A 14,681-nucleotide genomic window follows, 5' to 3' on the forward strand; every position below is an offset into this window, starting at 1 on the left:
AGCCTCATCTGCCCACTACTGGAAATCTAAACGAGATCTCTTAGGAGCCAGAAGGGCAGCGGGGTGAAAAACTGAAGCACCTTGCACCTCTGACTGTCCCTGCTTCATTAAATAGGCCTGCTGAAGGAGCACTATAAACTCTGAAGAAAACAAAGATTCCAATGAGGATGAATACTCTGTTGGGCCCTGAGGCTGTAAAACGGCTGCTGTGCTATGTGTGTGATCAGAGGCTGTTCCTCACTGCCAGTTGACCCCAACAAAATGGCACTTGTTCCCGCGCTCTCCTGCATCAAATTGTGCAGTGGCCCTGCCAGAGAGCCCAAAGTCCTCAGCATACTTGTATGGTGTGCCAAATCTGAAAATGTGCTGCCGTCATCCATTTCCTCCACATACTGCAGAATTGCTGGCTTGCAGCACTGCAATGCCGGCCAGTAGTTCCCATTGCAGGACCACCACTTAACTGCCTCCACAGGAGTCGCTGCTCACCCCGACGGTCACAAGCAGTACAGCACAATGCAGTCCCAAGTGGAGAGTCAAGATCCTTCCCCTGCACCAAGTTTAACTTGCAGCCTTCCAAGTGTTTCCGAGTCAGACTTTAGCTGGACTTACCACTGCCGGCTGCTCCCTCCAAGTTCTAAGAACAGATACTCTGTCCCATGCTCTCCAGTAAACCTTTTTCCTCTTTTTTTTCTTTTTTAAGGTTATGCTGGAAAAGGAGAGCTCCACAAGAAACATGGGAGAGGTGAAGGGGGGCGGGGGGGGAAGGGAGAAGTAAATTCACAGAGCACTAGAGACAGGGATCTGAAGATTTCCAGATTAGAGAGCTGGACGGGAACAGGGATAGCGGGAATCCCGCAGGGATCCCCTCCAGGTCCATGGGGTTCCCGCAGAACCGAAAAATCGAACTGAGTTTTGCTTTCCCTCCCCCGAGCCGAAGGGTGCCCTCTCCACAAGTACCTCAAGGCACCCTGGTGGCTTGCTTCAAGGCAGGAAAGATCCCTACTCTTTCCTGCCCGCTGCCGCTGATCCTCTTGCTGCCGCAACTTGCTTAAAATGGCTGCCGAGAATTCAGCAGGAGTCTTGCGAGGCCACTGCTTGAAGTCTCGGCAGCCATTTTAAACAAGTGGCAGCGAGAGGATCATCAGTAGCAGCGGTCAGCAAAGAAGCCACTAGACCACCAGGGTGCCTTGAGGTATGTGCGGGGAGGGCACCCAGGGCTGGAAGGGAGGTGGATGCAGTCGTGTACGTGGGTGGGAGAAAGGGGGCTGTAAAAAGGGTGGGAGTGTGAGTGCAGGGAGGAAGGAAAAAAAGATTGGTAAGGAGCAAGGAGGTTAGATTGAGAACAGGAGACAGTACTAGGCTACCTAGCCCTTTATTTTTATTAATTAATTTATTTGGAGTTTGCTCACACCTTACTCAGTAGTAGCTCAAGGTGAGTTACATTCAGGTGCTCTGGATATTTCTCTGTCCCAGGAGGGCTGACAATTTAGGTTTGTACCTGAGGCAATGGAGGTTTAAGTGACTTGCGCAAGATCAAAAGGAGCAGCAGTGGGATTTGAACCAGCCACTTCTGGTTGTCAAACTCAGTGCTCTAACCACTAGGCTCTACTCCCATTATATACGGCTGAAGCCAGTAAGCGGAGATTGCCGCCATACTGGTTCACTATTGAAAACAATAGCAAAAGACTATTAGAAATAAGGGACTGCCTATGTGTGGTCCATCTGTAAAAAGTCAAAAGCTATTCCGGTTGGCTAGACACTGTCTTAAAATGTGGAGGACAAAAAAATTTTTTTTTAACTTATTTGACAGCATTTTAATTTATTTGAAAGCTTCCCATATGTATTAGAAATATCACGAAATAAAAACTGAGTATCACTAAAACAGCTTCAAAAATTACTGCTGGTAGAAACAGCACCAATAAAGGCTGTATTTTGTGCTCATTTTTCTACACTGTTCTATACAATACAGTAATACATGGCCAGATTTCAGTGAGGATATCCTATTTACTGATGGGTTCATCTTACTACTACTACTTAACATTTCTATAGCGCTGCTAGGGTTACGCAGCGCTGTACAATTTAACATAAAAGGACAGGCCCTGCTCAAAGAGCTTACAATCTAAAGGACAAGTGAGTAGACGATACGATGGGGGCAGTCAATTTGGGGCAGTCCAGATATCCTGAAGGTAAGAGTTAGGTGCCGAAGGCAGTCCAGATATCCTGAAGGTAAGAGTTAGGTGCCGAAGGCAGCATTGAAGAGGTGGGTTTTAAGCAGAGACTTGAAGATGGGCAGGGAGGGGGCTTGACGTAGGGGCTCAGGAAGGTTGTTCCAGGCATAGGGTGAGGCGAGGCAGAATGGGCGGAGCCTGGAGTTGGCAGTGGTGGAGAAGGGTACTGAGAGGAGGGATTTGTCCTGTGAACGGAGGTTTCGGGTGGGAACATAAGGGGAGATGAGGGTAGAGAGGTAGTGAGGGGCAGCAGATTGAGTACATTTGTAGGTAAGAAGGAGGAGCTTGAACTGAATGCGGTAACGGATTGGAAGCCAGTGAAGTGACCTGAGAAGAGGGGTTGTAATCTGTTGTAATCTGCCTTGGGAAGCCTGGTGTTATAAAGAAAGATTGGAAGTAAAATTAAACTCTCCTTTCATTGGGGCACATAGAATCACATCATCACCTCATCTCTTTTGTACAAATGGATTATTCAGTTTTGAGCATGTTTCAGGGACAAGTGGTTTTTATAAGTCAAAATAATAAAAATATTTCATGCAGATCTCTTTCTTGGGTGGGGGGGGGGGGCAAGGTGACTGCAATGCAGTGCGGCAGGGGCAGAATAGACAGGGGGCTGGGATGGAGGAGATAACTTACGGCGAGGATGGGCGGGGACATGTTAGATTTCTGTCCCCGTGCAACTCTCTACTCCAGACGCAAGCCATAAGAACATAAGAATAGCCATACTGAGTCAGACCAATGATGGTCCATCTAGCCCAGTATTTTGCTTCCAACAGTGACCAATCCAGATCACAAGTACCTGCAAAGCTCAACTGGGGACAGGTTGACCAACTAAGCCAGGAGCAAATCACTCAGAACCAGAGGCTGAAAAGTGTGTCCATCCACCTGCTGGAGATAGAAAATACTGAGGAGTTGCCCTGGATGCCAAGAGAGATACGTCAGCTCAGTTTTCAGTTATCTCCACCTGCTAGTTGATGGACGGAGGGAAGCAACATTATGGAAAGGATCATTTTGGACTTTAATTTAATGCAACAGCTAACTTGCGAGAAAAATCATATTAAGAACCGCATTTCCTTGAGAGTTATCAGTCGTACCAGCCAATATACTATACTAATGTGTGTTATATGTCCGTGCTTAAAGTAGTGATTAACTAACTTTAACACCACCATTAACAAATGTAATCTATCTTGCATTATTTGTATTGTGAAATCTATGTTAAAGAGAGATGCACCAGTGTTGTGAAGTGAGTGTGGTAAAAACACACATTAAAATGTAAAAATATAACAAATTCATTCCACAACTTGAGAAAATGCAGTTAAGCTTTTCCATTATTGTTATGATGGAGTGTATAGGAAGTTATCAGCTCCTATTAACATGTTCCAGGGTTTTGCTTGATCAATTAGTTTATGCTTCTGAATGAGCTGAATACCTTGACAGAAACTTTGGGTTCAAAAGATCTCGTGTACAAAATTTCCTCATCAGTTTTTCAAAAGTCATTTCAAAATGTGCTGGCTTTCCAGTATTTCTTTTTTATATCATGATTTGCTTACTTAGGTATTACACATTTTCAGCTTGGTGTATTTTCTCTAAAAAGATTTTATAGTGTAGTTTTTAAAGAATACAAATAATTTGCATTCTACACCCACAGGACTCTAGCTAATATCAGTCACTGCAGATCCACCAGGAAATGGGTCAAGATCATACCTTCTAAGCTTGCACTGAAGCCTACTCCCATGCTATCTGTTCCTTGCATAATGTGCTGTCAACAAAACAGGAACTGAAAAAACATTGACCTCTTGCCAAAAATGGTAGGTTGCTGTGGCCATATTTTATAGTTCTGCAGAAAAGATTCTGATGCACCCAAATAAATCTGATTTTCAGGACATGCACAATTAATATTTATAATACATTTGCACACATTTTGATCTAACAACCAGATTAATAAGCTTCTTGTGTTATCCTGAAAACCAGACTTATCTTTTGTGGGGGGGGGGGGGAGTGGAATAGGGGGGGATTTTAGGGACCAAGAATTGAGCACCACTGACCTACAAGAAAATGGAAGAAAAACATTTTAGTAGGATTACCTCATAAAAACTGATCTCATCCTGCTTTTAAGCCACTGGGTGCATAGCAATGTAATCCTGCCTCTCTTAAGGAAATGAAAACTACATGGAATGGAACAAAGTGAGGACAGGTTCACAGTCTGGTCTAGGCAATGTGAATCATCTGACAACGATAATTACAAACAGCTCTTTTATGAAGTTGAACATAAGCAACATACAGTTGTCATTAGGATTGAAACTCTTCAGAACGGCTTTCAGCTCCTGAAGTTTCTGATGAGATCGAGCATGAACACTGTCTATCAACAGCTTCTCAATCGACAAATGATCGATCTGTTAAAATAAAACACGGAGCAATTAAGATGATCAGTTGAGATATGCACACACTGTTCACACCTGTTTAAGAACGGGTGCAGACTGTATGATTTCTCTCCATGCCAGGTGTACTGAATAAATATATTTTGAAGTAAATGAACAATAAGAGTCATCTTACAAACCTGTTTTAGGCATTTAAGTCACACTTAATTATTTATTACATTTGTATCCCACATTTTCCCACCTATTTGTAGGCTCAATGTGGCTTACATAGTACCAGAGAGGCCTTTGCAGGCTCCGGTGTGAACAAATACAGGGTGATGTTGTGGTAAGATCAAGTTCATGTGGCACAGCCACATCAGGGAATCGGAGAACTGAAGAGTTGTGCTATGCCCATTACGTGCTTTAGTTTGGTTGTGTTGCAGAGATTAAGCATTTAAGTTGGATCAGTAGGGTATGCCTTTTTAAACAGGTTGGTTTTTAGTGATTTCCGCAAGTTTAGGTGTCGTACGTCATTTTCAAGGCTTTTGGTAATGCGTTCCACAGTTGTGTGCTTATGTAGGAAAAACTAGATGCGTAAGTTGTTTTGTATTTAAGTCCTTTGCAGCTTGGGTAATGCAGATTTAGATAAGATCATGTTGATTCGGATGTATTTTTAATTGGTAAGTCGATCAAGTCTGTCATGTAACTCGGAGCTTCTCCGTAGATGACTTTGTGAACCAGTGTGCAGATTTTGAAGGCGATGCGTTCTTTGATTGGGAGCCAGTGTAGTTTTTCGCGGAGGGGTTTTGCACTTTCAAATCACGTTTTACCAAATATAAGCCTAGCTGCCGTGTTTTGAGCGATCTGAAGTTTCTTTAAGGTTTGTTCTTTACATCCCGCATAAATTCCATTGCAGTAATCTAAGTGGCTTAGTACCATTGAATCAGGTTGCGAAATGTTTCCCTCGGGAAGAATTGCTTCACGCGTTTCAGTTTCCACATTGAGTGGAATATTTTCTTTGTTGTGGCTGCCACTTGGCTCTCTAGTGTTAAGTTACGGTTCATTGTAACGCCGAGGATTTTCAAGCTGTCTGAGATAGGAAGGGTGTGATCTGGGGTATTGATACTTGTGGGGATGTCCGCGCTGTGTTGGGATGAGAGGATGAGACAATGAGGTTTTTCTTTATTGAGTTTTAGTTGAAATGCATTTGCCCATGAATCCATGATGTTCAGGCTGAGCTTGATTTCGTTGGTGATTTCTGTCAGTTTGGTTTTATAAGGAATGTATATTGTGACATCGTCTGCATATATGAAAGGGTTAAGGCCATGGTTGGATAAGGACTTGGCAAGTGGGGTCATCATTAAGTTGAATAGGATCGGTGATAGCAGTGATCCTTGCGGTACTCCACCGTTTGCTTTCCACGGTGATGATATGTTTGAATTTGATTTTACTTGATATGTTCTTGTGATTAGGAAGCCCTTGATCCAGTATGTTTCCACCAATCCCGAACTTATCTAGTAATCGTATTAATATATTATGGTTTACCATGTCGAATGCACTAGACATGTCAAATTGGAGAAGGATGTTTTTGCCTGTTGCTATTTTCTGCTTGAATTTGGCTAGAAGAGTGAGTAATACTGTTTCTGTGCTGTGGAGGGGGCGAAAGCCTGACTGTGATTCGTGTAATATTGAGAATTTGTTTATGTAATCTGTAAGTTGTTTGGTTACCATGCTTTCCATCAGTTTGACCACCAACGGGAGAGATGCTACTGGACGGCAGTTAGTGATTTCGTTTGTTTTTTTCTTGGCGTCTTTTGGTATTGGGGTGAGTAGGATATTGCCATTTTCCTTAGGAAAGAGGCTTGCATGTAATTTAGGTGGGATGTGAGGTCTGCTATGAAGCGGTCAGGGGTGGATTTCATTAGCTAGCTGGGACAGGTATCTAGTTTACAGTGAGTGTTGGAAAACCTACTAATCGCCTGGGTAACTGTTTCGACGGTAAGGAGGGCAAAGTTTAACCAGGTCCGATCTGCCGGGTATTCTCCAATGGTTGGGTCCAATTCATTAAGGAAGTTTTCAATGTCGGTGTTGTTCTGAGGTAGTGTGTTGCATAAGTTTACAATTTTTTCATTGAAGTACTTTGCAAGTTTATCTGCAGATGGGATGTCTGTATTCATGGTAGTGATCAAGTTGGTGTTTGTGCAGTGCTGCGTACGCCTTGTAGCGCTATAGAAATGCTAAATAGTAGAAGTAGTAGTCTAGGAGTTTGTTCACGAGTTGGTATAATTTCTTCGTGTCTTTGTTATCTGTCCCTATTTTGGTTTTATAGTATGATCTTTTGGCCTGTCTTATTGCGTACTTGTATTTTCTTTGTATTTGTTTCCATGTGTTCAGTGTATGTTCATCTTTTGTTTTATTCCATGCTCGTTCGAGTTTCCTGGTTTGTGTTTTTAACTTTTTCAGTTCATCGTTGAACCATGGTGTTGAGTTATGCTTGCGTGGGGTTCTTGTTCGTAAGGGTGCAATTTCATCCAGTATGCTTTTGCATCTTTTGTCCCGTTCTATGAGGTAGTATATACAGTCTGTTTGTGTTGCCCATTCGTTATTGTATATTAGTTGCCAGAATGTTTTCGTGTCTACTTGACCTCTTGTGCTGTAGGATGTGTGTTCTAGTATTCATTGTATACCCTTCTTCCGCCAATGTAGGGATAAGTTTAGTTTGTAGTGGTCGGCCCAGGGTGTCTCTGTCCATTTCGTATTTGTTATTGTTAGGTTCTGGTCTGTTGAGAGTTTGTGTGAGATGAGATCAAGTGTGTGTCCTTTGATGTGGGTTGCTTGCATTTGTGGCCATTTGAGATCGCATTCTCTTGCGCTGATAGAGTTCGGGTCTTCTAAGTGAAGGTTGATGTCTCCTAGTACTAGTGTATTGGAGTTGGTTACACATGTGTTTGAAATGAAGTCCATGAAGTTGGTCTGGCCTTCGCTCCAAATACCTGGAGGTCTGTAAAACAAGACACCATTCACATGATCACGTAGGGTTTTGTTGTGGATTCTGATTGAGGCAATTTCAAGTTGAGGTGTTATGGACTCGGCAGTGGTTTCGGTGGTAAAGTGGGACCGATAGATAGATTAGTGCTATGCCTCTGCCTCTCTTTTCTTTTCTGGTCCAGTGTGTGATTTTGTATCCTGGAGGGCACAGGTATAGGATTATAGGGTCCAAGTTTCAGTGAGGAAGAGTAGGTCGAGGTTTTCTGACATGATCCAGTCTATTAGTATTGCTGTTTTATTTACAGCGGAGCTGGCATTGACGTAGCCCACTTGGATTGTTTGGAATGGGTCTTCTGTATTTGGTGTTCAGTGGACTTTTGTTAGTTGTCTTTTCTTTGTCGAGGTGAGTTTGTTTGGGCCCTTCTTTCCCTTCTGTTGTGGCTCCTCCTCCGCTCTCGTATGTCCCCACTCCAGGGGCATGAGTTGCTTTTTTCGAAGAGCCTGGGAAACCAGTGCTGTACAGAGGGATGTAAAGGATTTTAAAGATTGCTTTTCAACTCTGAGTGACAGTGCACTCTCTTATTAAAGTGTATAATTCTGTTCATGTGAAAATGATTTGGAATGTGTAAGAAGATAAGACACAGCTATGTGCGAGGGGAGATGGAGCATGTTTCGAGTCCAGGCTGGCTACCTGGACGGAGAAGCATGTGACCGCATTCCCACATGTCTCAAGCATTCTGTAGTTTTCCTTAACTCTGAAAATGAGTTCTAAGCCTAATAAAAATGGGAGCTCTGAACAGTGAAGCCAGAAACTCACCTATGGGCGGACGCACCGCATAGGAACCTAAATGCCTGGTTACGAGACTCTGGCTTCGCTGAAAAAGGGGCTTCTCTCAGCGGATGTAAAAAGCCTGGGTGATGGGTGACCAGTAATGTATGTATATTATGATTGTTTATTATTGCTTTTCCTGGTCGAGAGACTCCTGGCTTTTCTTAGATGTAGTAATTAATGACCAGTGATGTAATGATTGTTTCTTTTATAGGTATTATTGTTTCTCTTTAGCTATAAAGCTTAATCATTGTGTATATATCTTAATAATTATGTTTCTAAGACAATAATGACTTATACACTCTCTGTTTGAAGTGAACCCCTAATAAAAGTCTCATTTACCTAATATGAATCCAAAAGAATCCACAGTAATTATTGAGTAGTCTGTGTCAGTGAAGCAGGCTGTAAAAAACAGGTCAGAACAAGGGAGCAGGTGCAGCCAAGGTCCGGGGCTGCGAGTTACCTGTGTGGACACCCTAATGAGCTGGCGTAGGGTTTCCAGCAGTAAGGGTCTGCTGCATGCATCGGAGGGAATAGGTAATACCTTTATTTGGATGTTTTTGACTGCGATTTGCATCCTACCTCCAAACCTAGGCGTCCTGTTATAAAAGTTCAACTCTAACCCCTTATTCTATACCCTTAGTACCTAAATATAGAATACTAGCACTTACGTGTGTGAACATTCACGCGTGTCCATGCTATGTGAAAGCTCTGCTGTATGCTACAATGTGAGTGCACAAGTCACACAGTGCATAAAAACAAGAGGGGTTTTGACAGGAGAGACCCAGGACATGAGCATTTCACACTTTTACATGCACAGTTTATAAAATACTTATATTTAGGCACTTGTATTTATACCTGCTACTGATATGGCCTAAATGTTGGCTAGTATTCTAAAACAGAATCTGGGTCGTTATGGAATTTACACTCATTGGCTATATTTGTCACATTTATAGAATTTCTCCCTAAGTACGAAATTACGAATAGCACTAAAACAGGTGCTAGCACTCCTGGTTGGTGCACAAGCATAGCACCATTGATATATACACACACATCTGTAGTAGAACTATGACACCACACACTGCCAGGTGCAGTGCAGTAGCAGACCCACATTATGGATTGAAACTACATCCACAGTTACATCATTTGCAGAACAGGAGACAGGTCTCCTAAAAAAAACATGAGCTTATGTTGAAATACGTTACCTTCATGGCTCGTTCCATTAGTTTAGATTCACAAGTAGGCAGAGGAGGATCATGAGAAATCTGCAAAGGTTTGGAGCTATCTCTTTCATCAACCTTTATGGTAACCTTGTGAACAGATGCTGTTCCCGTTTTCCTTCCAAGGATCTGTTGGCTGAAATAACAATATTAAAGAAACAATATGCCAAGATTTCCATACTACAGTAGCTAAAAATACCCTTCTACTAAAACCAGTTTAAATACTCCTGACTTATTTTGATTAACTTGGTTAAATCAACTGATGAGCAAATGCACTGTTTAAACATCCATCATTTAAGTCCAAAGGTCCTGCAAACTGACACGTCAACTTGAATTCCCACCACTGAAAACTAGGGTATAGTAGAAAGATGTAGTTACACTCATCATCATCAAACAATGGGTATTGCAGTAGGCCCAAAGCTCTCTTGCAATTCAAACTTTTCCAGAACTGATGTTCCAGTGGGGCTCAAATTTTTGTACCTGAATAGCATGGCCTACTGCTGACCTATGAGCAGCAAAGCTTCAATAGACTCAAGATCTCACTGTACCTTGACCATATTTATTTATTTATGTGGATTTATTTACCGCCTTTTTGAAGGAATTCACTCAAGGTGGTTTACAGCAAGAATGTGTGGGGGAAAAAGTAAGATGGATGAAACAAACAGAAAGGAGCATATTAACGACTTATTTTGACTGCCAAACAAGCGATGAAAAAGGTATCTTAATGTTATTTAGCAATACTTGAGTGCTACATATTTAATAATCTAAGAAGATACACAATTAGCACCTATGTCAATGAAAATACAGATATCAGCAAAACCAAGATAATTTTCTGGATTTCAAAAATATTTAGGAAACGTCACAAAATTTTCTGTAATAGCTGAACTTACTTCCAAACAGAGAGCAAAAGACACTTCCCTGTGTAGTGCTCCACCTGCACAAGGTCACCCCAGCGCTCGCGAATCAACATTAGTGTCTGTGAGTACAACACTTCCAACTGAAGCGATAAGCAGAAGGAATCTGGAGAAAAGACTTAAGGAAGAACCGCCCCAAATCAGACTTCTTGCAACTCCAAAATGAACAGATGACACCTTACAGGCTAACCCATTGGTTTCCCAACCTGGTCCTGGAGGCACCCCAGCCAGTCAGGTTTTCAGGATATCGACAATGAATATTCATGAGAAAGATTTGCATGCACTGCGCCTCCACCTCATGCACATCTCTCTCATGAATATTCATCGTGGATATCCTGAAAACCTGACTGGCTGGGGTGCCTCCAGGACCAGGTTTGATTAGTCCAGTGGTTCCCAATTTATTGAGGCATGAGCTTTTAAGGATATGAAGATGCAGTGGGGGAGGGGGCGGATACAGAAAAAGCATTGAAAAGTGTAGGGTAGGGTGTGGAAAGTGAGTGATAATAGCAGAACAGTTCGGTTAGCTGACAACTGTGGTAAGTGAGACATAAGAGACACAGGATGGCCTAAGAAAAGTTAAGTGCATTCACACCTACAGGTATAGTGAGCCATAAATCTACTGACTCTATTCAGGACTAGGGTGACAGAGTTGAGCTTTTTGACGCGTTCCAGCAGTTTGAATTTCCTTTGTAGAAATAAGACAACCTTAAGGACAGAGGGGTAGATGCATCAAGCAAACGTAAAAAAATCAGAAACGTAAAAACCTTTACCGAATCTCAAATAACGAAGCATGCTCCAAAAACACAGCCCCAAAAAGTTTGGTGCGGTATTGGAAAGAACGATGCACTAATCCCCGTCGGTAATCGGCTCGTAAAGCATGCGCAAAGCATGCTTTTTCTTCCTGTGTCCGCCCTCCTCTGACGTCAGTTATCTACGTAGATAGCTGATGTCAGAGGAGGGCGGACACTGGAAGAAAAAGGAGACATCGGAGGAGACATAAGAGCTAAAGAATAGCTGATCCATCCTGTGCAGCGCCTTCAAACATAGGTGAGAGGCGCTGCACCGGCCATTATGGTGGAGGGGGGGGTCCGGTGGGGGGGGGGAGCGGCGGGGACGAAATCGGGGGGGTGGGGCACGGAGGTGGAGGAGGGCAGGAGGCGGAGCATTGCCGACTAAAGAAGAGAGACACAGGAAGGGAGGGGGAGCCCAGCAACTGCAAAGGTTTAATTTTTAAAAGCTTTTATTTCACAAACGGAGCAGCGGGGAGCAGCGGGGACTTCGGGGGGGGGGGGGGCACAGGGAAGCAGGGAGCCACTTTTCTTTTAAAACATGCCAGCAATTTGGTTTTTCATCGTGCAGGGGGCAGTGGGGAGATGACAGCTCAGGCTTTAACGACAGGTCTGAGCTGACGTTAAATTTCTGGTGGTAAGTGAATCGTTGCTATCATCGGTATGGTTAGTGCATTCCGAATTGTCTACATTTCAATGGTAGTTTCTCATTTGCATTCCAGTTTCGTTAGCTGCTACTGCCGTCGAAAAATAGGCTTTAGTGCATGGAAAGGATAGGAAATTCTTCCTTAAGGGCTCATTTAACGATGAAAAACGTTTAGTGCATCTGGGCCAGAGAGTCTCCCAGAAGGCTAAAATGTTTTCCCATTGGTTTTTAAGATTGTAAATCACTCTGACTTTTTGTTAAGAAGGTTGGTATGACAAGTATTTTTTTTTGATTTTATAGAAGTCTTTATTGAACATTGCAAAAGCAATACAATAATCACTCAATGCACGACTCAATACAATTGTACAGAATCCAACAAGCTTTACATGAGTGTGTAACAGTAATACCTTCCAATCAATGACAATGTTAAAATAAACAGCAATTCTACTCCAAGTTTTTTTAATTTTTTAAACTTATAACTTCCCTTATCCTACTGCCCCTCCCCCCTCCCCCCTCACCTTCCCGAATGCTCTGTCATCATACTGATTAGTCTGAACAATTTTTTAGAAAGGGTTCCCACACCCTTTCCCATGCAGGCAGTGTTTTAGCTCTCTGGGCAGTCAATCTCTCCATTTCACATATGTAGCGCACCTTAGTGTTCCACCTCACCATTGAGGGTACTAAAGGTGACTTCCAGTGTTGTGCTAAATTCAAACGGGCTGCATGCAGAGATCCTCTCAACAGAAGCCACTGATCTGAGGTGAAACCCATTGGTCGCTGCCCAAATAAAAAGGTTAGAGGATGCCACCTCACAGATTTACCTACCCACTTCTGAGTACGTGCTTGTATCCCCTTCCAGTAAGCCTTTGCTTTGGGACAAGACCACCAAATGTGCCCCATTGTCCCCTCTCCCCCACAGTTTCTCCAACATTCCTTAGGCACTTTAGCATACATGTGGTGCAATCGAACCGGGGTCAGATACCATCTATACATTACTTTAATAGCGTTCTCTTGCATATTCACTGCTCGAGCTGATTTCAAAATCTTTTTCTCCAGTGTGACCCAGTCCGCCTCCGGTAATGTGAAATGTAGTTCTTGCTCCCACCTCCTCCTATGTTGTACATATGGTCTGGCAGTAGCCATCAACTGTGCGTATAAGAAGGATATCAGCCCTCGTTCGATCTTAGAGTCTACACATATTTCCTCCAGTGGGTGCGTATCCCGCTTCAGACTACTTTTGTATGCCTGTGCTGTCAAAAAGTGTTGTACTTGTGTGTAAGCATAGTGATCCGTTTCCCTGAGCCCAAAATCGTCCACCAGCTGTACAAAAGGCACTATTTTCTCCTCTTGATGCATCTGTCCCAGCAAATCCAGTCCCTGATCTGCCCATCTCCTGAAGGTGTTGTTTCCTATGCCTGGCTCAAACATTGGGTTTTCTGCTATGGGAGCTAAGCCCGATACCGGTGGTTGACGTTCTATGAACATAAGATCCCAGTAATAGAACGTGGCCTGTACTGTGGGCGGGAACATGTCAACTCTTCCCCTATATTTCTGAGGTAGCCACATTAAATGAGCTAATTTCCGTGATCCCACTAAATCCTGTTCAATGTCAATCCACAATTTATAACTATCTTTCCTAAACCAGTCCACCGCCGCTCTGGTCTGTGCTGCACAATAGTACCAGAACAGATTTGGCACACCCAGCCCCCCCAGCCTTCTACTTTTGTAAAGAAGAGCCCGTGATAACCTTGGTCTTTTCTGATTCCAAATAAAGCGGATCAACCTATCTTGGAGACCAGAAAAAAAGGCTCGGGGTATTTGTAATGGAAGAACCTGAAATAAATATAAAAGACGGGGCAAGATGTTCATCTTAATCGCCGCGATCCTCCCGAACCACGACAATCCCATATTAGCCCATCTGTCTAAGTCTGTTTGCACCTCCCTCTTCAGAGCTGGGTAATTAGCTTCAAAAAGGCCTGATAGGTCATTCGTGATCTTGACTCCTAAGTAACATATTGCATTCTTCTCCCATTTAAATGCAAAAGATGTCCTCAATGTCTCCATCAATCCCCGTGGGACCCCCACAGCCAAGCCCATAGACTTGCTGGCATTCAATTTGTAACCCGAGACCCGTGTATAGTCCCCTATTTCTTTCATTAAGTTAGGCAAGGAGACCAATGGGTTGGTAAGTGACAGCAGCACATCGTCTGCGAATAGCGCAATTTTATACTCCTGCCCTCTTACCTGCACTCCAGTGATATCGTTATTCTCACGTATAGCTGCTGCCAGAGGTTCCATCGCCAGGGCGAACAGTAATGGAGACAGCGGACACCCCTGTCTAGTTCCACGCCCCAAAGCGAATGTCACTGAATTCCCCCCGTTTACTCGCACACAAGCCCTCGGCAAGGAGTATAAGGCCTGGATCCAGGCTCTAAAATGCTGTCCAATTCCCACTCTATGCAGGACCCTATCTAAATACCCCCAGTGCACCCGGTCAAACGCCTTCTCTGCATCCAGACCGAGTAGCACTGCGGGCCTTGCTTTTTTCTGCGTTGTGTATATAAGGTCTATTGTGCGGCGTATATTATCCATGGCCTGTCTCTTGGCTATGAATCCCACTTGGTCCGGATGGATCAAACTGGGGAGCACCCTCCCCAGACGGTTAGCCAGCACCTTGGCCAGGATTTTGACATCTGTATTCAAGATCGAAA

The 14,681-nt window shown here is 43.4% G+C and overlaps 1 protein-coding gene across 1 annotated transcript in view; it reads right to left on the reverse strand.

Moving 5' to 3' along the window:
* Positions 1-14,681, reverse strand: part of MED14 (mediator complex subunit 14) — a 157,993-nt gene that overhangs the window by 81,131 nt on the left and 62,181 nt on the right. Inside the window, 3 exon segments of the mRNA XM_030202340.1 lie at positions 4,510-4,621; positions 9,608-9,758; positions 10,513-10,642. Coding sequence (XP_030058200.1) covers positions 4,510-4,621; positions 9,608-9,758; positions 10,513-10,642 — 393 coding nt within the window.

Source organism: Microcaecilia unicolor, chromosome 4 (assembly GCF_901765095.1).
Source record: "Microcaecilia unicolor chromosome 4, aMicUni1.1, whole genome shotgun sequence".
NCBI classification, from domain to species: Eukaryota; Metazoa; Chordata; class Amphibia; order Gymnophiona; family Siphonopidae; genus Microcaecilia; species Microcaecilia unicolor.